This window comes from Bufo gargarizans, chromosome 5, assembly GCF_014858855.1.
Source record: "Bufo gargarizans isolate SCDJY-AF-19 chromosome 5, ASM1485885v1, whole genome shotgun sequence".
Lineage (NCBI taxonomy): Eukaryota > Metazoa > Chordata > Amphibia > Anura > Bufonidae > Bufo > Bufo gargarizans.
Genome location: NC_058084.1, coordinates 235,015,397 through 235,040,118, shown reverse-complemented (window position 1 = coordinate 235,040,118; position 24,722 = coordinate 235,015,397). Strand labels below are relative to the sequence as shown.

The 24,722-nt window shown below is 44.2% G+C and overlaps 1 protein-coding gene across 1 annotated transcript in view; it reads left to right on the top strand.

Moving 5' to 3' along the window:
• CTNND2 (catenin delta 2) overlaps positions 1-24,722 on the top strand; it is a 1,220,390-nt gene that overhangs the window by 341,919 nt on the left and 853,749 nt on the right. Inside the window, exon 9 of the mRNA XM_044295464.1 lies at positions 3,260-3,392. Within this exon, the coding sequence (XP_044151399.1) occupies positions 3,260-3,392 (133 nt within the window). The remainder of the gene's footprint in view (positions 1-3,259; positions 3,393-24,722) is intronic.

Genomic DNA, 24,722 nt, shown 5'->3' with positions numbered 1-24,722 from the left:
ATAACATTCTGGAGTATATGCAAATTGCTATTATAAAAACTTAAGCAGCAACTTTTCCAATTTCCAATATTTATGTAATTCTCAAAACCTTTGGCCACGACTGTATATTTAGACATAACTCCTTATACTTCACAGATCAATTTTGCTTGTTTTTCTTATATTTATGGTGGTAGCCTCAAACAGTTCAATCAGTGCTTTTGCATAACAAGATTTTCACCTGGTAGTGGTAGCCTCAAACTGTTCGATCACTGCTTTTTCATAATAAAATGTATCTATTGCTCTACTTGTGCCCCACATAATGCTTTTCTGGAAAAAAGACATGCAAGCTAGTCCCCTTTCAAAAAAGAAAGAAAAACTGAGTGTCTCATAACAAGAAAAGACAGAATGAGATTTTTTTTTTTAAGTCAGAGCAATGGTCGGAAGAACCCAAATAATAGGGTCTTAGGACAACAAGCAGGGCACCAAAGGAGAGACAGGAGGGAATGAAGAACTTTATTTGGGGATCAAAACGAAGGAAGGCTGCCTGTGGTGGCTGGAAGAGTAAGGAACACCTGCCGCATCAGAAAATAAAGGAGACAAAAAAAGGGAGGGGGGGGGGGCGGCAACCAACAAAATGGTGCCAATCTAGATTTGATCCCTGAGGGAAAGGCTAAAATCTTAATAAATTGAATAAATTAATAAATAAAGTAAAAAAATGAAAGGATAAATGAATGAAATAAATGGGTAGATATGGTACAAGGCCTGAAAAGGCCCTGCATAGATAAAATTAAATAAAAGGTCTTTCTGTGGAGATAAAATCAGGTAAAATCAGAGGAAATGACTTACTTCACTGAGGAGAAGGTCAATGGAATAAAGCTCAATACACCCAAAGATGCAACCTCCCCCGCCAGGATCGTTTGTATTATAGTGAGAATAACCAGTGTTTCTGGTGTTTTCCTTTTTATTTCTTAAACTCACAGGTGGGCTCAATGCATTTCAGGAGTTTGACAATAATTACCCCTTCATCAGGAGCAGTAAAAGTAAGTAAACAGATAATAAAATAGATAATAAAATCCGGATTTTATCCCCACAGAAAGACCTTTTATTTTATTTTATCTATGCCGGGCCTCTTCAGGCCTTGAGCTATATCTACTAATTTATTTAATTCATTTATCCTTTCATTTTTTACTTTTGTTTGCTCTATTTATTTATTCATTCATTCTATTTCAATTTTAGCCTTTCCCTCAGGGATCTAGCTTGGCGGCATTTTTATTTTTTTTCTTTGTCTCCTTCATACCAAGAACCCAGGTCTTTCTGGGTAAGTACCGTTTAATAGATCTGAGCAGACGATTAGCTTGGCTGCCTGAGAGGCGTTGGTTGGTGCTTTATTTTTCCTTATGGAGAGCACCAAGGAGTACACATGAGAAGTATTGTAAGCCAGTCAACACTCCTTTGGGTTTCTTTGAAAATATATGAAAATTAGTACATCTTATATTTGCTGGCATCAGATAGGCTTAGCTGTCTTTTCCTTTTTGAAGGCAAGCTAATTTGAATATCTTTACAAGAAACTCTCTCTTAAAGGTGTTCTGCACTTTCAATTTACTGATGATCTATCCTCTGGATAGATCATCAGCTTCTGATCGGCCGGGGTCCGACACCCGGGACCCCCGCCGATCAGCTGTTTGAGAAGGCAGCGGCGCTCCAGCAGCGCCGCTGCCTTCTCACTGTTTACCGCCGGGCCGCCTGCCCACTGACGTCACGACTTGTATCAACTACAGTGGGCGCGGCTAAGCTCTGTTCACTTGAATGGAGCTTAGCCGCGCCCACTCTAGTTGATACAAGTCGTGACGTCAGTGGGCGGGCGGCCCGGCGGTAAACAGTGAGAAGGCCGCAGCGCTGCTGGAGCGCCGCTGCCTTCTCAAACAGCTGATCGGCGGGGGTCCCGGGTGTCGGACCCCGGCCGATCAGAAGCTGATGATCTATCCAGAGGATAGATCATCAGTTAATTGAAAGTGCAGAACCCCTTTAAACGTATCCGTTTGCCAATCCATGGCAGAAATCTAAGTTTTCTGCTGCGGATTTTCCCAAAAAAGCAGTGGTGAAGCTGATAATTGATGCAGGAATTGAAATCAATACGCATGGTCTATTACATAGAGTTTTAGGGCCTTATTCACATGTCAGTGTTGTGGTCAGTGATTTCCATCAGTGATTGTGAGTCAAATCTAGGAGTGGAGCCTCCACAGAGGTATAGTGTAATGGAAAGATCTGCACCTGTTTTTTGCTTAGACCCACACCTAGTTTTGGCATACAATCACTGATGGAAATCACTGACCGAAACCCTGAGGGCTCATACACTCGATCATGTTTTTTATCCACATCCTATCCACGTTTTGTGCAGGTCGGACATGAAAGCATTTACTTCAATGGGGCCGCAAAAGATGCAGACAGTATTCTTGCCCGTTTTACGGACTAGGATAGGACTGTTCTATAGAGGGCAGGACATTCCATTCCAGAAAATGCGGAACACATGCGGTCAGTATCAGTGTTTTGTGGACTGCAAAACAGGCTATGGTTGTGTACATGAGCCCTAACTGTGGCAATAAAGAATTCGAGTAGCGACCTAAGCTGCTGAAGGAACAAAAGGAAGGATTTTTGGTTCCCAGATAATGCAGCTTTTCTCCATGGAGCCAAAGGTAAATTGGAGCCAAAGGTAAAAAGATTAGTCAGTAACTGTAAAGTCCACCATAGCATTTCTGTTTTATTATTTATTTACCATCACCCAAAACTGTTTGTGATAGGCCCCATGCACACGGCCGTTGTTCACGGCCGTGTGCGGGCCGTGGAACCGCGGCCTGGATCCCTTCCTGTGAGCTGGAGCGCACGGCGTCACTGGTTGCTATGACGCCGTGCGCCCCCTGCTGCCGGCACAGTACAGTAATACACTGGTATAGATCATACCAGTGTAGTACTGTATTGCGGCGGCAGCAGGGAGCGCACGGCGTCATAGCAACCAGTGACGCCGTGCGCTCCAGCTCACAGGAAGGGATCCAGGCCGCGGTTCCACGGCCCGCACACGGCCGTGAACAACGGCCGTGTGCATGGGGCCATAGTTGGAGCTCAAAGCCTCACTACAAATTTTCACTTTCATACTATTTCTTATGGATTGTGATTGGCAGTTTGTTATTCTAAACTGTCAGTATATGGAATGGCAAATTGCAAGCATTTTGTTATAAATCTTTATATATTGATTACATTAACATGGTTTATATTATATTTTCAGAGAATTTGGCTGGAGAGATCCAGAACTTCCAGAAGTGATACAAATGTTACAACACCAGTTCCCTTCTGTACAGTCTAATGCAGCTGCTTATCTGCAACACTTGTGTTTTGGAGATAATAAAATAAAAGGAGAGGTAAGCATCATGCAAATTACTGCCACAAGTTGAAAATTGTAGTATTTTTTTTTATCAACAGACAACAATGGGACATGAGGCACACAAACTATGTCTACTTTCACACTGGTGTTTTGGCTTTCCGTTTGTGAGATCCATTCAGGGCTCTCACAAGCGTCCAAAACTGATTTGTTTTGCCCTAATGCATTCTAAATGGAAAAGGATCCGCTCAGAATACATCAGTTTGCATCAGTACAGTCTCCATTCCGCTTTGGACATGGACACCAAAGCGCTGCTTGCAGTGTTTTGGTGTCCGTCTGATGAAACTGAGCCAAGCGGATCCGTCCTGGCACACAATGTAAGTCATTGGGGACGGATCGGCTTCCACTAACACAATCTGGCACAATAGAAAATGGATCTGCCCCCCATTGAGGGTCAGCGGTCTTGTGCCATATACTACTGAGGGTAGTCATACAGGTATGGTATCACTGCAGGCAAAAACCTGATGTAATAACTGTAGCAGTGTGGAGGATCGGAGCTTTGACACCTAAAGGAAGTGGTACTAGGTGATGAATATTTTTTTTTTCTGTTCTGTTAGTTTCCCAGCCTGATTCTTTTTTCATTAACTCGGACAACTCCTTTAGGCCTCATGCACATAATGTTTTTTTTTGTTCCTCATCCGAGCCGCAATATTTGCGGCTTGGGTGCGGACCCATTCACTTCAATGGGTCCGCAAAATATAATATAACCTGTCGTATTCTTGTCCGTTTTGCGGACAAGAATAGGCAGTTATATTAATGGCTGTCCGTGCCGTTCCACAAATTGCGGAAGGCACACGGACGCCACCCGTGTTTTGTGTAGACCGCAAAACACACAACGGTCGTGTGCATGTAGCCTTAACTTGAAAAAACTGTGCCAAATTTGTATTTGCTGTTTACAGAAATTTCAGATGCAAGGGGATGAAAATAGTGTGATTTGCCTGAATGTTAGAAGAAACTTGTGTATGTTAAATCCTACAGAAGTGATATGTTCACATATGAAAACATTTTTTTGGGGGAATACATTTTTGCAATAGATGTGCCATGTGTTAGCATACCCTGACAGAACAGCACATTGGCCCAGATTTAATAATGTGTCTGCACCAAAATCTATCTAAAAGTTGAAATTTTGGTGCAATCTGGCACAACTAGGATATCTACACTTTTTCTACTCCTAGTGTAGTGACGGTAAAGTTGCTTAGCATATATTAGCTGATAAATATACCCCATACTCAGGGCCATCCTAGGCGCTTTGGTAGGAGGTTCCCAATAGGGGATTGCACCTATCGGGGGGGGGGGGGGTATTCCGTTTATAGGTAGGGCATGATAGATATAGAGCCCATAGCACAGGGATCAGCAAACTTCGCACTCCATCTGTGGTCAAACTACAACTCCCAGCATGCACACCTCTTTGGCTGTTCTCAGAACTCCCAGAGAAGTGAATGGAGCATGCTGGGAGTCGTAGTTTCACAACAGCTGGAGTGCCGGAGGTTGCTGATCCCTGCCATAACATAACATATCTGGCCCACACCTGCCTAATCATGTCCCAGAAGGTCGAGTATCAATTTTCGTTCATCTTTTTTATTTATCATTATTTGGGTTAAGGGTCGGTTCACACTAGTGTTAGGGATTCCGTTATGGCTTTCCGTTATAACATGGTTATAATGGAGAATAATGGAATTCCTAGATAGAGTGCAAAACAGAAGCCTTTAAAAGACATTACGTTTGCTTTCCATCCTAATAGAAGTCTGTGGGAAAGCATAATGGATCCGTCTGGGTCCCGTTATGCAAGACGGAAAACAAAGTTCTGTCGACAGGACTTTGTTTTCCATCTTGCATAACGGGACCCAGACGGATCCGTTTTGATTCCCATAGACTTCTATTAGGACAGAGAGCAAACTGAATGTCTTTTAAAGGCTTCCGTTTTGCATTCCGTAATAATACAAGTCTATGGGCAGAAGAACAAATCCGTCCTTCCATCTTATGGATTCTGTTATTTTCCATTATAACCATGTTATAACGGAAAGCCATAATAGAATTCGTAACGCTAGTGTGAACCCACCCTTATTTAAGGGTCCATTCACACATTTGTGGAATGGGTTCGCATCTGTTCCGCAATATCCAGAACGGGTGCGGACCTATTCATTCTCAATGGGGCAGGAATGGATACGGAGAGCACACTATGTGCTCTCCGCATTCGCATTTCCGGAGCGCTGCCCCGATCTTCCGGTCCGCAGCTCCAGAAAAAAATAGAACATGTCCTATTCTTGTCCACAATTGCAAGAATAGGCAGTTCTATGGGGATGCCGGCTGGGTGTATTGCAGATCCGCAATACACTACGGAGGTGTGAATGGACCCTAAGGGTGGCAGTATGTGACTACAGATTTTTCCCATGCCACCTTTGTATTATTATATCCACAGATAGGTGTTTGTCTGAACTGTGAATACTACAATTCTGGCAAGAAATTCTGTCTCAAAGTAAGCCAACCAATTGTTGGTATAGGGCTAGACAAAAGTGGCTACCTCTGCCCTAAATTTTTCATCTATCCTGAAACACCGTGATAAATCTGGTTCAGGTTTAGACAGCCTGTCTAATGACTCATTAACATGTCAGTGATTCACGGAATGCGCTGTACGTGTTCTCCATGGACGGCACATGTACCAATTAATTTTAATGTGTGTATTCACACATCCGTATTTTAGCATGGTTCTTGGGTCAGTGGTTTTAGCACGAAAACATACTCTATTTTGTCCATGTTCATGGATCCATCAAGCTATTTATAGTCTATGGGTCAGTGAAAAACACATAGGCAACACAGATGCCATTCGTGTTTCATCCGTGGTTCATGGACCATCAGGAGGAGATACTATGAAAATGTCTGTGAAACACGGATGACACACGGAGAGCAAAAAACGGACACACACACACCAAACACGGATGCTTCACGGATATCTTCACTGATGAATCACTGACCATCTTATCACAGATTTTATCACCGACACACACATGTGAATGAGGCACAATTTGACGCCATCTATAGGATTAGTAAATCTGGACAATTGTGTGCACAATATTATTAGAAAGCTGCATTTAAAAAATTACATTTGTAATGATGTTCACATATTTCAAAGCTATAAGCAATTTTTCGAAAAACTTAGCATTGTTGGTGATAAATTGTAATGTATAAGGTTATGCTCACATGTGCTGTTAAGGATTTCTTTACAGATATGTGTAATTCTTGTGCAGCATTTCAACTTATGATTTCTCTGGAGTTTTTTTTATAGAGGGGAAACATCTGAAAAAAACAACATACTTAGGCTAGGGCTACAGGTGTCGCGTGACATTCATGTCACACCAGTGTCACGCAACATAGTCAGTGGTGTCGCAATGCAACATACTATATCACAACCATCCCAACCTGGATGAATTTTTTGCGACTGTCATCTCACAGTTGCAGCAAGATACTCACAAATTTCTGTGCGGATTTATGTGTGTTTCTGCAACATATCCTCACCAAAATCCACAATGTCTAATTGTGGTTTTTGGTGTGTATTTGATATGTTTTTACCGCCGATTTCACCCTTCCATTGAAAAGGGGTAAATCCGCAGCTAAAACAGCAAACATAATTGACATGCTATTTATTTTGAAATCCGTGCGGCAGGTCAATTTCTGCACGGAAAAAAATTAAAAAGTGTACATTAGATTTATGTAATTTAATATTCTTTGCTGATACTGTAATACTGTGCAGTTTGTCTGCATGAAAAACCACACGTATTCCGAAATGTGTGCAGGCGGCCTTAGGCTATATTCAAATGCACACACACAGTACTATGGGCCTCTTTCACATCACGTATTTGGTCAGTAATTTTGCATCAAAACACAGAAGAGGCACAAATATTTCTATCAGGCCTCATGCACATGAATGGCATGAGTGCCGGCCGTTCCGTACATTGGGGACCACAATTTGCAGTCCAAAATGCACAGGCTTCATCTGTGCAGTTGCCACAGATGTATGCAGACCTATTCCACTTCAATGGGTCCGTGATCCATCCGCACGGCAAAAAAATAGAACCACTTATTGACTTTCCATGGGTCCATTCACACGTCCGCAAATGGGTCCGCATCCATTCCGCAATTTTGCGGAAAGGGTGTGGACCCATTCATTTTCTATGGGGATGGAATGGATGCGGACAGCACACAGCATTTGCGGAGCTCGGCCCCGATCTTCGGGTCCGCAGCTCTGCAAAAGATAGAACATGTCCTATTCTTGTCCGCAGCTGCTGCGGACAAGAATAGGCATTTCTATAGTGGTGCCGGGCGAGTGTGTTGCGGATCCGCAACACACCACGGACGTGTGAATGAAGCCTAAACAGCCTTACTTGCTTTTGGAGCTGCTTCTTAAAGGACTTGTCCCACAAAAAATATTCTACAGTTTTCAAAACAGCACCTGGATCTGAATTTTTTAGTAACTGCATGTACTGTAATTTAGAATTTAACATAGCCACTATGTTAAATTATTAAGTAGTTATAAAATAAAATGTATCTGTGTAGCACCACATGCTTTTTTTTTTTTTCCTAATTCTTTGTCCGACTCACTGAGAAGCCACACATGCTCAGTTTTATCTTTCAACTGCCTCCTGAATTGTGCTAGGGAGATCATGGACATGCCCCCCTGTAGCAGAAAAGACACTTCCCTTGCGATGTCACCTTGATATAACTCTAGCAGAGAAATTAAGGTGGAGATCGCTGGATCCACATGAAGTACAGGGCTGGTTCTAGCTTTGTTAGACAGAGATTGTGATGTACTATATGATGTTTGATTTTCATTTTTTATCATCATGTGATAACCCCTTTAAGACTGAAGGGATTTTATAGGACTCATGACACCCCAGCTAACCATCTGTTGGATGGGGCTGCTGCACTCAGTGCTCTTGTCTCTTCTTTAGGCCTCTTTCACACTACAGTATGTTGAATTCAGTGTTTTGCGTTCCGTTTTTCACGGATCCGTTGTTCCGTTTTTTGCTTCCGTTGTGGTTCCGTTTCCGTTCCGTTGTTCCGTTCCGTTTTTCCGTATGGCATATACAGTATACAGTAATTACATAGAAAAAATTGGGCTGGGCATAACATTTTCAATTGATGGTTCCGCAAAAAACGAAACGGATACGGAAGACATACGGATGCATTTCCGTATGTGTTCCGTTTTTTTTGCGGACCCATTGACTTGAATGGAACCACGGACCGTGATTTGCGGACAAATATAGGACATGTTCTATCTTTTCAACGGAACGGAAAAACGGAAATACGGAAACGGAATGCATACGGAACACATTCCGTTTTTTTGCGGAACCATTGAAATGAATGGTTCCGTATACGGACCGTATACGGAACGCAAAAAACGGACCGCAAAACGGAAAAAAAAAACGGTAGTGTGAAAGAGGCCTAAGGGCTCATACACACGTCCGTTTTTCACAGATCCGTTGTTCTGTATCTGAGGTTTTTTTTCTCTGATTTAAGTCCTCTTCCGTTCCATTATTGCGCAAAACATATCCGTATTGTTTCCGTATTTGATCAGTTTTTTGCGGATCGTATACAGAAACAGTAACTTATTAATCACCAAACACATGAGCAATATGGTCTGGGCATAGAATTTCTACAGTATGGATCCACATGTAGTAGTTTTATTCCGGCCGCCTCTCGGCATGTTTGGCGTGCTGCTGCCGGATCTCCGGACCGCCCCCATTATAGTTAATGGGGCCGGAAAAAAATCTATATGGCCGATTTGTAATTTTTTCATTGCTACACTTGCCAAAGAAAAGTAATAATATGTGATCAAAAAGTCTCAAACTAAATGGTATCAATACAAGCTACAGATCGTCCCTCAAAAAAATAATACCCACACAGCTCCGTAGATGTAAATATAAAAAAGTATTAGTATAAAAAAAATAGCATAAAAAAAAATATATATATTATATAAGAGTTGTATTGTTGTAATCATGCTGACCCAGAGAATGAAGGGCATGGGTCAGTTTTACCGCGCAGGGAATTCTGTAGAGACAAAACCTATAAAACTGTGGCGGCATTGAATTTTTTTTCTAATTCCACACCATTTTTTCAGCTTCCCACTGCATGCAATGCTATATTAAATGGTGGCATTAAAAAGTACAACTTGTCTTGCAAAAAACAACCCCTTATACGGCTATGTGAGCTAAAAGGTAAAAAAGTGAAGGCTCTGGGAAGAAATATGAAGGCGCAAAAACATGAATTAACCTCTTGGACTCAAGGGGTTAAAGGCTTTAGTTTTTTGGCCTTTGTGTGTTGCTCAAAACGTAACATGCTGTGAGTATGTCAGTTTTTTTTCTCGTGCTGTTATCCCTGTAGGCTTCTATATAGGACTTCAGAAATCCTAGAAAAAGACTTTTAAATGTTCTAAAAAATAAATAAAAAAATTGGTTATGAAAATGCTAAAAAAAAAAAAAGTGTGTGAATGGGCCCTTATACAAGTATATAGAACTTATTTAAAAAAAATGATTAATTTACTTGACTGTCTGAGTATATTTGGTCGTTTCTCTAGCCTTATGATCAATGCTGCTGAATCTGAGACTTTACATTGTAACACCTCCTCTCCTGTCCGAGACTTAGGCTCCTTTCACACCTGCGTTCAGGTGTCCACTCGTGAGCTCCGTTTGAAGGGGCTCACGAGCGGCCCTGAACGCAGCCGTCTGGCCCTAATGCATTCTCAGTGGAGGCGGATCCACTGAGAATGCATCCGTCTGCCAGCGCTCAGCCTCCGCTCCGCTCAGTGAGCGGACACCTGAACGCTGCAAGCAGCGTTCGGGTGTCTGCCTGGCCGTGCGGAGGCGAGCGGATCCGTCCCGACTTACAATGTAAGTCAATGGGGACGGATCCGCTTGAAGATGACACCATATGGCTCAATCTTCAAGCGGATCCGTCCCCCATTGACTTTCAATGTAAAGTCTGAACGGATCCGCTCAGGCTACTTTCACACTTAGAAAAATTTTCTAAGTTCTAATGCAGACGGATCCGTTCTGAACGGAGCCACCGTCTGCATTAATATGAGCGGATCCGTTCAGAACGGATCCGATCGAACGCTAGTGTGAAAGTAGCCTTAATCACACCTAATTTCGGTTTTAAAAACAGGGACCAATATATTCCTTACTTTGGGATCAATCTGCCGAAAACTCTTGATACCACCTTCAGATGGAATTGCGCCTGTATTATCCCTAAACTCTGCCAAGAACTGCTTACCTGGAATTTTCCTACTCTCTCGTGGATAGGCAAAATACACACTATTAATATGGTTACTTTACCTCGGATATTGTATTGCTTTCATTCCCTTCCTGTGCCAGTTACAGGTTCTGCCCTTAAATCATTACAGAATGAAATCTTTTGTTTTTTATGGGCATATAAGAGACCACATTTTGCACTTACACAAGAGGGTAGGGGGACTCTCAGTGCCCCATCTAAGTATTATCTAGCAGCCAGACTATCACAATTGGTATCATTCCATGCAGGGCCGGCGTCATAACCCGGCATCCCCGGGCCCAATGCTCCTGGGGGGGCCCACTGAGCTGCTATGAGCACTTCCATCAATACAGATGGGAGCTCTCACTGCTGTCACTTCACTTACGCAGTACCCCTTTGGTGGGGCCCTCTGAGCTGCAGAGACTCAGACACGCCCCCTGAGCGCAGAGACTCAGACACGCCCCCTCTACACAGGACACACGCTGCCTGAGGAGAGAGACCGAGGGCTGGAGCTGAAGACAGTCTGTGAGTGAGTCTGCAGTCTGCACTGTGAATGTCTCTTGGGACAGAAGGGGGGGTCTCTTCGATCGGCTGCTGCTTCATTCTATTTAGTTGTGTTACTGTTTCATTAAGCAGTTTGCCCCCATGACACCTGCCCCCCCCCCCATATATCCTGTCCTATCTCATCCTCATGGGGCCCCTGCTGTCTCCTTTCCTCCCTCATGTATCCACAGCTCCTGTTTCACCCTCCTATCTCCTGTTGCTGCCCTGCACAGACCTCCTGCCACTACTTGTATGAATCCCCCTCAGAGCCCCTTCCCCCTACTTGCTGTGTCCACCCCTCCTGTCCACCCAGGGCCCCTGTCTCACTCCTCTGCCTCTCATTATGGTGGCATCTGAACAGCATTCACCATAAGGACCTTCTAACGTCACAGGGTCATGTGACTGTGCCCCCCACCCCGTACTGTGCCCACTTATACCCTGCATTGTGCCCTCTTACCACACCCTGTGCAGTGCCCATAGTCATTCCCTGTACTGTGCCCTCTTATACCCTTTTATCCGGTCACTGTATGGTGGTTTTATCATTGTATGGCGGTGTTATCACTATATGGCGGTGGTATCCAATAACTGCATGGCCATAACTGTATCCCTTTCCCTGCCCACGCCATCCTTTTTTAGACCTGGCATGAGCGGGAAAAGATACAGATTGCGGTGCTAAGGACCTTTGTGCCACAATCTGTGTCAGAAATACGCCTAAGTCTAGTTTCACACTAGCGTTCGGCTGTCCGCTCGTGAGCTCCGTTTGAAGGGGCTCATGAGCGGACCCGAACGGATCCGTCCAGCCCTGATGCAGTCTGAATGGATGCGGATCCGCTCAGACTGCATCAGTCTGGCAGCGTTTGGCCTCCGCTCCGCTCAGCAGGCGGACACCTGAACGCTGCTTGCAGCGTTCGGGTGTCCGCCTGGCCGTGCGGAGGCATGCGGATCCGTCCAGACTTACAATGTAAGTCAATAGGGACGGATCCGTTTGAAGATGCCACAATATGGCTCAATCTTCAAGCGGATCCGTCCCCCATTGACTTTCAATGTAAAAGTCTGGACGGATCTGCTCAGGCTAATTTCACACTTAGCTTTTTTTTTGCCAATTTAATGCAGACGGATCCGTTCTGAACGGAGCCTCCGTCTGCATTAATATGATCGGATCCGTTCAGAACGGATCCGATCGAACGCTAGTGTGAAAGTAGCCTAAGGCTACTTTCACACCTGCGTTTAGGTGCGGATTCGTCTGGTATCTGCACAGACGGATCCGCACCTATAATGCAAACGCTTACATCCGTTCAGAACGTATACGTTTGCATGATAATGCAAACGGATCCGTTTAGACTTTACATTGAAAGTCAATGGGGGACGGATCCGTTTGAAAATTGAGCCATATTGTGTCAACTTCAAACGGATCCGTCCCCATTGACTTACATTGTAAGTCTGGATGGATCCGCGCGCCTCCGCACGGCCAGGCGGACACCCGAACGCTGCAAGCAGCGTTCAGGTGTCCGCCTGCTGAGCGGAGCGGAGGACAGACTGTGCCAGACTGATGCATTCTGAGTGGATCCGCATCCACTCAGAATGCATTAGGGCCGGACGAATCCGTTCGGGGCCGCTTGTGAGAGCCTTCAAACGGAACTCACAAGCGGAGCCCCGAACGCAAGTGTGAAAGTAGCCTAACAGACGTATTTCTATGTAATAAATGACCCCCTAATTGTATTATTATTTGGGGGTAGGGCTAATATCTTTATATTATATGGATTCTAGTGTATTATATTGTGCACTGTATTTCCCAGTAGAAAATGATCCTTGGGAAGCACAGTCCTCATCCCTGACCAGCAGGACCAGGTAGCGCTCTGTCAGTACATGGCGGCCTCCCCTCTCCGCCACGCTGCTCTGCTGTGTACTGGGGCTTATTCTGACACTAGGGCTGGGTTCACATCCCATTTGTGCCATCCATTTAATGTATACCAAAAATGTATGCGTTACCAGATGCCTCAGACTGATGCCGTACAGTGGCGTCCGGTCACCATACAGTTCCATTGTAAAAAACCATATACGTTAACGTATGCATTTTTTACTTGACTCTGCAGGATACAAAAACGTGGAGTGCTGCACATTTGTATACATCAAACCGATAGGAAAAACGTGATGTGAACACACATTGGGGAGGAGGGGGGCGTACTAAAATTTGCTGTGGGGCCCAGTCAGTTCCAGCTACATCACTGCACATCTCCTTCTCTGCTCCAGGCCTGGCTCACTGCTGCAGTGGGCCGGAGGAGAGAAGGAGCGCAGGGAGCTGCGGTTAGTGATGGACAGGACGACCAGCTCCCCTGCAATGATAGGTATGTGAGGGGGCCACTGGGGGGGTCATTCATCATACTGTGAGGGCCCCTTACACAGTATAATGACTCCCAGTGCCCCCCATTTAGTATAACGATCCCCATTGACCCTCCATTTAGCATAATGACCACCAGAGCCCCCATTAAATATAATAACCCCTCGTGCCCCCTCCATACAGTATAACCCCCAGTGTGGTGGCGACTAGGGGTCATTATTCTGCATGGAGTGTTGCTGTGGGGTCATTATACTGTGAGGGCCCTTTACATAGTATAATGACCCTCAGTGTCCCCCATTTAGTATAATGACCCCCAGAGCCCCCTCCATACAGTATTCCCCCAGTGTGGGGGCTACTGGGGGTCATTATTCTGAATGGGGGCGACTGGGGGTTATTATTCTGAATGCAGGGCCACAGGTGGTCATAATACGGGGGGGGGGGGGAATTGGGAGTTCATTATACTGTGTGAAGGGCCACTAGTAGTCATTATACTGTGTGAAGGGCCACTAGTAGTCATTATACTGTGTGAAGGGCCACTAGTAGTCATTATACTGTATAGGGGTCACTGGGGGTCATTATACCGTGTGGGAGCCACAGGGGGACATGTCAATGTAAAAAAATGCCTCACGGGGGCCCACTGGGATTTATCGCCCAAGGGCCCACATGAACCTGGAGCCGGCCCTGATTCCATGCACTCCCTAATCCTCCGCAATGGGTCCTGCTTGAATCTGATTTATTGATGCCAGTGTCCCCTCTACCACTAATTTATACGAAAAACAGAGAAAAATCAAACCATTCTGTGTGGCGCTGATGCAGAAAAGGCTCATTACTCTGAAGGTACCAATAAATGTAATCTTTTATTCAAGAGGGTCTACGCGTTTTGGGGGCAGAACATCCCCCTTCATCAGGACAATAAAAATTATTACATTTAAAACATGTTCTGCCCCCGAAATGCATTGCACCTGCGTGGAATACTCACTTGTGTGAAAGGGGCCTTAGAGTCTTTCATTTGTTATCCTCCCAGATCTCAACAAATAGCACAATAGACTTCAGTGTTTTGAAAGGCTCTGTAAATATAGAGCCTTAGAGAGGGGCACTCTCTCCCTTCTTTATTCTTCCCTGAATTCACCACTTTCTGATACCAAGTTTTCCTTGTATGGCTGGGAGATAGATCTGGGGAGGCAATGGGTGTTGTACAACGATTAGTAAGGAAAGTTGGCAGGTTACCTTAATGGAGACTTCTTTACTGATACTTCACAGAGTTTATATGGGGCACTTTAGATTACACCTCATTTATCCAATGGTATCTCCTTTATGTTTTAGAGGTTGCCAAGAAACAGGCAACACTGGTCATGATTGGTGGACTTGTCCCATAGTAAGTTTTGGACCAACATCAAAAGAGGACTATTTGAGGTTTTCGGGAAAGACCTCCCCTTGTTGGCACCTGTATATCTGCTAGGCCTTAAACAGCCAACATTCAACAACACTGCCTATAAGCTTCTACAATATATTCTCATGTCTGCAAGGATTCATGTCATGTCCAGTTGGAGGTTTCCTTCTCTTTCAGCATCAGCGGTTATCCTCAGAGTCAACCGCATTGCCTTATACGAAAAATTTAATGTCACTTTGAATGATACCAGGGAACCCTGCTCGCAAATATGGAACCACTGGTTAAACTGTGCCAACTACCCTAACTTACAGTATTTCCTATCCCTCTAAATACTTGCTCTGGTAACTGGAGGACTTAACTGCTTGTCCCCACCCCCATTACTCTTTCTATTTCTTACGACTGGTAGAAGTACTGTTCTGACCATGTAACTCATGACTTCATACTTCTACAAACAATGTTTGATAATTATTCAATACTACTGGAGATTTCTGTTCACCCATTTTGTACTCTTATATACCGTGTACATCTTTATCCATTCTTACAATCAATCTAATGAATACGTTTGAAACCTAAAAAAAACACTGATTACAAGTTGCATAAAGTCTGCAGTGTATTACTTACATGCATATTAATGGCAAGCCCACTCACTATATTGATATCAGATCAGCAGGTGCCCGACACCTCCCACCCCAACCGATCAGCCGTTACCTTTTCAATTCAGTGTGGGAAGTAGTCAGTGAAACTACAGATTTATGTGAAACTGTAGAAAAGGTATATCAGTGGCACTACACCAGCCTATGTGCTATATGAAATGAATACCGAGGAGTGATGCCTTGCGGTGGTGCTCAGCCTGTAGCAGCAGTGCATATGCAAAATAATCTTCAAAGGAGAAAAACAAAAGCGAGCGGCACTCACCAATTTGTAGAAAAGGTATTCTTTAATCCAGAGCAGGAGGGGAGTGCATGGAGTGCAAACACAGCATCAAGCAACAGCCGTTTCGCGCGTATGTGCGCTTCTTCTGGCTTTCCATCTTCTGGCTATGCCTTTAGCATAGATCTGTTCAGCACCATGGACAGCAGTATGCCTGAGAAGGCGTCCTGTTGCCATGTGATTGCCACAACTTTGCAGACGGGGAAGGGTGAGAACGGGGCTGTCGGGGGGCTCTCTCCCTCTCCATCGGGGGGCTGCAAAGGCACAGCAGCCCCCGATGGGAGAGGGAGGGAGCTCCCTGACCCTGACAGTTAACCTTTTCCATACAGCGGTCCATATGGAAAGGGTTAAATGGCTGACATCTGCATTGATGTCAGCCTTTAATACCAGAGTGTCAGCAATGTGCTGACACCCTGGTATAACCACTAGACGCCAACGAATTTTCAAGAGGAGGCGGGTGGGGGATCGCGATCCCGCCTCCCGCACCGCCCACAACCCCCACCTGCATCATCCGCCGGCATTAAATCATGCAGGGGTGCAGGGGGGGTGGAAAATCGACATTTTAGGCATTTTGAAGTTTCTGATCCCCACGGTCAGGGACCGCGGGGATCAGAAACTGCAGAAAGCGCAGCAAACCGCAGGTCTGAATTGACCTGCGGTTTGCGGCGATCGCCGATACAGGGGGGTCACATGACCCCCTCTGGCGTTGTGACAGGATGACGGCTGAATGATTTCAGCCGGCATCTCGTTCCTGATTAACCCCCGCGGCGCCGGAATCTCTATTTGAAGTTAGGACGTACCGGTACGCCCTGAGTCCTTAAGGACTCGGGAAATAGGGCGTACCGGTACGCCCTACGTCCTTAAGGGGTTAAAGACAGGAGACGAACATTATATGCAATACTTCTTTACTGGACTCCAATAAACAGCAAAGTTTAAATAAAGATATGAAGAATTTTTTTTTAAGAAACATGCAGTGAGGTACAATGGCAGCCAATCACAACACAGCATAAGATATATAAGCTCCTGTAATATGCAAATCATCCTCTTTCTTTGATGTAAACGAACAGAAATAACAATGTCATTAATCTTTCCTGAACAAAAACTGGAAATCATCCAAAGTTCAATGAGCCATGTCGAGGGAAGAGATCGACTAAAGAATCCCAGAAGAATATTAAACTAGAAGAGAACAGAAACAGGGTGGGATAATGTTCGTCTCCTGTCTTTAATAAAATCAATATTTTCCTGCACAAGCAGCTAGTAAAATCTGCAATTTTATTACAAGCAGGAGACTATGCATGTTTAAGGGCTCTTTCACACCTGCATTCTTTTCTTCCGGCATAGAGTTCCGTCGTCGGGGCTCTATGCCGGAAGAATCCTGATCAGTTTTATCCTAATGCATTCTGAATGGATAGAAATCCATTCAGGATGCATCAGGATGTCTTCAGTTCCGGACCGGAACGTTTTTTGGCCGGAGAAAATACTGCAGCATGCTGCGCTTTTTGCTCCGGCCAAAAATCCTGAAGACTTGCCGCAAGGCCGGATCTGGAATTAATGCCCATTGAAAGGCATTAATCCGGATTCGGCCTTAAGCTAAATGTTGTTTTGGCGCATTGCCGGATCCGACGTTTAGCTTTTTCTCAATGGTTACCATGGCTGCCGGGACGCTAAAGTCCTGGCAGCCATGGTAAAGTGTAGTGGGGAGCGGGAAAGCGGCATACTTACCATCCGTGCGGCTCCCGGGGCGCTCCAGAGTGACGTCAGGGCGCCCCAAGCTCATGGATCACGGCTCTCAGAGCCACTGAGGAAGAAGGTGGATACCCTTCGAAACGCATCTGGCGTGGACCGATTGGACCTGACTATAAACCGCAAACAGTTTGCCATTTGATGTTGGACAAAAGAAAGCGCTTTCTAGGAGAAAAAAGCTTTATGGCCATTTAGCAGCCACCTATGTACGTGACCGCACTAAAGAGAGGTGGAGCATGTATCCTAACTAAGGATACCTAAGGTGAACCTGTAGTGGAACAGAGCGAATACTATCAAGCACTATTACTCACAGCCGGACCTGGAAAAGCACAGTAATACACCATAGGAGCCTGTATTTAAACAGCTAGGCCGCATGCTGTCTTGGGCCCAGTGACATATTCCACCCAGAACTTCCACCACGTGGGACGCCACGGTGAAGACGGCAGAAAGTCCGCATGTGAGTAACAAAATAATTTACCAACTGATTACATGTGCATATACTATCGCTCTATAGCTTCACTACTGAAATAATGAATCATCGCTGCTGTGCGCTATAGCGGTGTTAACCAGAGACTTGCCGGACTGATACATTGTATAACAGAGTATATTTTTCGGATCAAATACTGGAATACTAAGTCGACCTCCAGGAACTTTTCTGTTACATTCAGAAAGACTGAACTTGAGGACAAATCTCCACAGTCATTTTTGCACGGTTGCCTATTACCGCAACCATTCGAACACTTATCGTATACTACACCTATTCATATTAATAATTTTATGTTTTATCACCCAATCTTTGATTTTTATACATTCTATGCACTGGTCACTTATCTTCACGTTTTATTCGACAGTGTGGAGTTATTAATCGATTGCAGTCAAATATACTTGGCAATATAGTCTGTACATAATCAGAACCTACGGCTGACATTAAACCACTTATTAGTAATACCAGTGGATCTTCCTGCAGCATATTTTATCAAGTATATTTATTAATTTTATTAATTTTATCAATTTTATTTATTGTGTTTTAATAGGATTTTGATCTGTTTTGGTTGACATTTACATTGTTATAAATAAATACTGTCATAATGCCTACTCTGGGATCCAGATATTAGAGTGCCCATCCTTTCAACTATTATTGCTTTATTTCTGGTGATCGGGGTACGACATCGGGGTGGAGCACCTTGCCAGCTGGAATCAGGGGTGAGCCGACCTTTACCATATTTTAATCTGTAAGCAGACCTGGTACCCGGGGCCCAAGCATCTGAGAGGATATCCTGCACTGAGTGTGAAAGTCTGATATCAAACTCTGTTGACCAGAGATCAGCCATGCTACTAGATGAAGTAGGTCTGACAAGACTAAGGGATGAGGATTCCCGGAAGGGTCCAGGAGAATGGAATAATGAGTTGGCAATAATCGTAGAAACTCTATGGTCATCCCCAGGAGTTGAGGAAACCAAGACTGAGTGGGCCAGATAGAATTATCAAGACTATCGTCGATTTCTGGGTTCTGGTCAACAACAGTACTATCGGAATGAGAGCAAAGGGGGGGGGGGGGGGGGGGGCGGGGGTACGCTGCGTATAGAGTTCCCAAAGGCCAGAGGTGGAGGAGGGCATCTGTGCCCAACGACTCTGGGTCGGGCCGCCTGCTGAAGAATTTGGGAAGCTGACGGTTTAATCAAGACCCACAGTGAGTCGAGGACTTTTAAAATCATAGGATCTAGACGCCAGTCGCTGTGGTCTGTTAGGAAGCGAGAGTTGGAAAGGCCCGGAAGATATTCTGCCTTTAGCGTAATGTCTCTGTCGAGACATGCCAGAATTCTTTCGCTATATTGGCCAGGATTTCTGATCTGGTGCCTCCCAGACGGTTCACATACTGTACTGCAAAGATGTTGTCTGTCCGCAAGAGAATGCAACATTGCGATCTGTCTCTTGCAAAACTCTTGAGGGTGAAGAACCCTGTCAATAGTTCCAGGCAATTGATGTGAAGTAGCGCCTCTTCTTCGGACCATATGCCACTAGTGGATAAGGAGCCGCACGGGGCACCCCATCCGCTGCAACTGGCATCCGATTCCAGAATCAGATCTGGAACCAAATTAAAGATAGCCTTCCCGTTCCATAATTGGATGTGATCTAACCACCACAGGAGTTCCTTTTTGGCATCCGGGGAAAGGGAAACTTTGTCCGAATATCCCAAACCTTCCCTGAGGTGACGGGTTTTCAAGCGTTGGAGAGCTCGATAATGTAGAGGAGCGGGGAAAATTGCTTGAATGGAAGAGTATAGCAGACCTAGATCCGAGCTAAAGTGCGAAGTCAGATCCGCTGTCTGTTCAAGACTAACCGAATCTCTCTTTGGATGTTTTTTAGCTTCCTGGTAGGGAGACTCAGAATGGCTGACTGAGTGTTGATGAGAAAACCCAGGAATTCTACTTCCCGAGAGGAAGTTAGAACAGGTTTCTCGAGATTGAGAAGGAATCCCAGATTGGTCAACAAGGTCGTGGTCCACTGAATGTAGAGATTGGGCCATGTATGAGGGACAGAGATTGGGCGTAGTATATTATGAGACGAACACCTCGGGACTGCTGTAGAGATACTACTGGTTTTAATAGTTTGGTGAAACAAGGGGCGGTGGAAAGACCGAAAGGCAAGCTGGTAAACTGCTATTTCTGGCTTTCCCAAACAAATTGGAGGTATGGCTGGGACAGTGGATGCATAGGTATTGTGAGATAAGAATCCATTTTTGCCAGTCAATCGTGCGGTAACAAAAGGTCTCTCAGGAGATGAATTCCCTCCATTTTGAAGTGTTGGTAAAGGATAAAATTGTTGAGGAATCTCAAATTGATAACTGGTCTGTGACCATCTCTCACTAGAAAGAGATTGCTTACAAATCCCTGGGATTCTGAGGGTTTTGGAATAATAGGTCCCTTGGAATACAATTCTTCTATTTCTAGTTGAACTAGTGTGCGGTCTGACTGAGAATGTTATTGGATGAGGTGAGTATTTAAGACCCATGAGTCTGATGTAATCAGAGACCAAACGTGGGAAAAATGTTTTATCCTGCCCCCTAGGGGTATTTGTAAAAAAACTGGGTAGGGACACTCACCTGCCGATGGTCTGGTTCTCGGAAAACCTCTATGGCCTCTCGCCCTCCAGGGTCGGCCCCTAACGGGGAAAAATGGCGTTGGGTTGAAGGAGTCTGATGGAGATGGATATCTGTCCACTCGGGGAAGGCCTCTTGGGTATTGATTCTCGTGGGTCGGACAGCTGGGAAATCGGCCTCTTCTTTTCCCAGCCCTCCCAAAAACCCGACCCTGCAAACTTTTTTCATGGAGGTTTGTGCTTTGTCAAGCGATGAAAACAATCCTATGTATTTGTTTAACTCCTTAATAAATGAATCCCCAAAAAGGTAGCCATCTGATGAGGTGTCAGATGATGCCATATGGATAAGTTGGGGGTCCAACTTCATTAAAATACTACGTTTTCTTTCCATGCAAATGGAGGCGTAAATATTGCCAAATAAACACACCTCTCTTTGTGCCCAGCCTTTTAGAACTGGTAAATCTATAGGGCATCTGAAATTGTGGCTTCCTCTGTTAAATCTAGAATTTTTGTTAAGGGGCCTAGTAAATCCAAAACTTGATCTTGAATGGCCCTGAAGGAGCGGTCCACACGTATTCTGAATTCTCCTCTTTGTTGAAGGAGACAATTTCATCCGAGGAAGATTCGCTCGGGGATGTAATATATGTCTTGGGCTTGACTCGGGATGTTGAAGCCTTTAGAACCCGCTTAGTTTTTAACTCCTCAGGGGCGGAGGGTAAGGGATGTAAACTATTGACATCTGAATGTACGCTTTTTTGTAGCGTTAGAGTATGAACCTGATCCTCTTTAGTTATAGTCATTTTGGCTTGTTTCTTGGGCTGAGGATCGGTAATTATAAAGCAGTGTTTGTAAGAGTGTTTGCCTTGTTTGTGAAGGCCCTGCGCCATATTAGATGCGGATTCTTCCGCTGACCAAAAAATATCCGACGGAGTGGCTGGAATCACTTGAGGTATATTCGGAGTGGTGGAATGAGATAGGGCTTGGGCCACAGATTTATTAATAACCTCATGCAAAGATGACATAGCAGAGTTTAATGTCACGTGAGTGGACTTTTATATGGTTTGTTAACTGAGGGTCTGAGGCTGCTTCAGCATTTCCTTAAGCCATGAGGAATATATGAACAATTGTCAAGGAATAAAATAATTCCAATAATGTAACATATGACAACATTCTATGTGTGATATGGAATAGGAGCTCTAGAAAAATGCAATACTAGCAGAAAAAAGAGACTTACTAATTAGTATGAGGTTATTAGTAGAGGCAGAATGCACATACGATATGCAAAACCACTATATCTAAAACTATAACTGTTATATCAAAGGATATTTGTGGTAATACAACTGGAGGGCAGAAGATGTCTCTGGAGGACCGGTAAATGGAGCAGAGACCTGAAACTTGGCGGGAGAATCTCTTCAGTGCCGAGCCTGATGTAGTGAGGAGATTGTGTGCAGCGAAGCACAGCTGATGAGAATTGCTTACAAATCCCTGGGATTCTGAGGGTTTTGGAATAATAGGTCCCTTGGAATACAATTCTTCTATTTCTAGTTGAACTAGTGTGCGGTCTGACTGAGAATGTTATTGGATGAGGTGAGTATTTAAGACCCATGAGTCTGATGTAATCAGAGACCAAACGTGGGAAAAATGTTTTATCCTGCCCCCTAGGGGTATTTGTAAAAAAACTGGGTAGGGACACTCACCTGCCGATGGTCTGGTTCTCGGAAAACCTCTATGGCCTCTCGCCCTCCAGGGTCGGCCCCTAACGGGGAAAAATGGCGTTGGGTTGAAGGAGTCTGATGAAGATGGATATCTGTCCACTCGGGGAAGGCCTCTTGGGTATTGATTCTCGTGGGTCGGACAGCTGGGAAATCGGCCTCTTCTTTTCCCAGCCCTCCCAAAAACCCGACCCTGCAAACTTTTTTCATGGAGGTTTGTGCTTTGTCAAGCGATGAAAACAATCCTATGTATTTGTTTAACTCCTTAATAAATGAATCCCCAAAAAGGTAGCCATCTGATGAGGTGTCAGATGATGCCATATGGATAAGTTGGGGGTCCAACTTCATTAAAATACTACGTTTTCTTTCCATGCAAATGGAGGCGTAAATATTGCCAAATAAACACACCTCTCTTTGTGCCCAGCCTTTTAGAACTGGTAAATCTATAGGGCATCTGAAATTGTGGCTTCCTCTGTTAAATCTAGAATTTTTGTTAAGGGGCCTAGTAAATCCAAAACTTGATCTTGAATGGCCCTGAAGGAGCGGTCCACACGTATTCTGAATTCTCCTCTTTGTTGAAGGAGACAATTTCATCCGAGGAAGATTCGCTCGGGGATGTAATATATGTCTTGGGCTTGACTCGGGATGTTGAAGCCTTTAGAACCCGCTTAGTTTTTAACTCCTCAGGGGCGGAGGGTAAGGGATGTAAACTATTGACATCTGAATGTACGCTTTTTTGTAGCGTTAGAGTATGAACCTGATCCTCTTTAGTTATAGTCATTTTGGCTTGTTTCTTGGGCTGAGGATCGGTAATTATAAAGCAGTGTTTGTAAGAGTGTTTGCCTTGTTTGTGAAGGCCCTGCGCCATATTAGATGCGGATTCTTCCGCTGACCAAAAAATATCCGACGGAGTGGCTGGAATCACTTGAGGTATATTCGGAGTGGTGGAATGAGATAGGGCTTGGGCCACAGATTTATTAATAACCTCATGCAAAGATGACATAGCAGAGTTTAATGTCACGTGAGTGGACTTTTATATGGTTTGTTAACTGAGGGTCTGAGGCTGCTTCAGCATTTCCTTAAGCCATGAGGAATATATGAACAATTGTCAAGGAATAAAATAATTCCAATAATGTAACATATGACAACATTCTATGTGTGATATGGAATAGGAGCTCTAGAAAAATGCAATACTAGCAGAAAAAAGAGACTTACTAATTAGTATGAGGTTATTAGTAGAGGCAGAATGCACATACGATATGCAAAACCACTATATCTAAAACTATAACTGTTATATCAAAGGATATTTGTGGTAATACAACTGGAGGGCAGAAGATGTCTCTGGAGGACCGGTAAATGGAGCAGAGACCTGAAACTTGGCGGGAGAATCTCTTCAGTGCCGAGCCTGATGTAGTGAGGAGATTGTGTGCAGCGAAGCACAGCTGATGACCAGCGTTAGCAGTCGCACACAGCTGAAAACAACGTCCTCTCAGGAGGAGAAGACTCAGACTCGCCAATGGGGTACCGTGGTAGTAGCTATATGTGTTAAATATCTATGGAAGTGAATATAAATATCCTGTCACACAAGACAAAAAACAATACACTTAGCTGGAGTCAACAGAAAAGAAAGAGGATGATTTGCATATTACAGGAGCTTATATATCCTATGCTGTGTTGTGATTGGCTGCCATTGTACCTCACTACATGTTTCTTTACATTTTTTTCTTCATATCTTTATTTAAACTTTGATGTTGATTGGAGTCCAGTAAAGAAGTATTGCATATAATGGAGTTTCCTGCTTCTAATAAAATCAGTGATTGTGAGCCAAAACCAGAATTGGAGCCTTCACAGAGATAAGGTATGAGTGAAAAATCTGCACCTGTTCTATGTTTAGAGCCCCATAGCAACCAATCAGTGCTCACCTTTCATTTCTTAAAGTGTTCTATAAAAATGAAAGGTGACCTCTGATTGGTTGCTATGGTCAACTAAGACAGTTTTCATGTTAAACAGTTTTGATAAATGAGGTCCACTGACTGTGTGAATAAGGCCTAAGGCATGACCATGGTTTTGTCCGTGAGGCAAAATCTATCTTTTCTTATCTTAGGAAAAAAAATATTTTGGACTGATGAGGGCTGTGTGTACAGAGATCAGAAAGGCAAAGCTGGTAAAAACTGTTTCTGTTCTCTTTACTGGGTTTCTAACTCTGCGACTGGTTGGTTAAAAAAATATATGCATTGATTTAGGGACATGTTAAACCGGCTTAATTATAAATTATATATTAAATCATGTGAA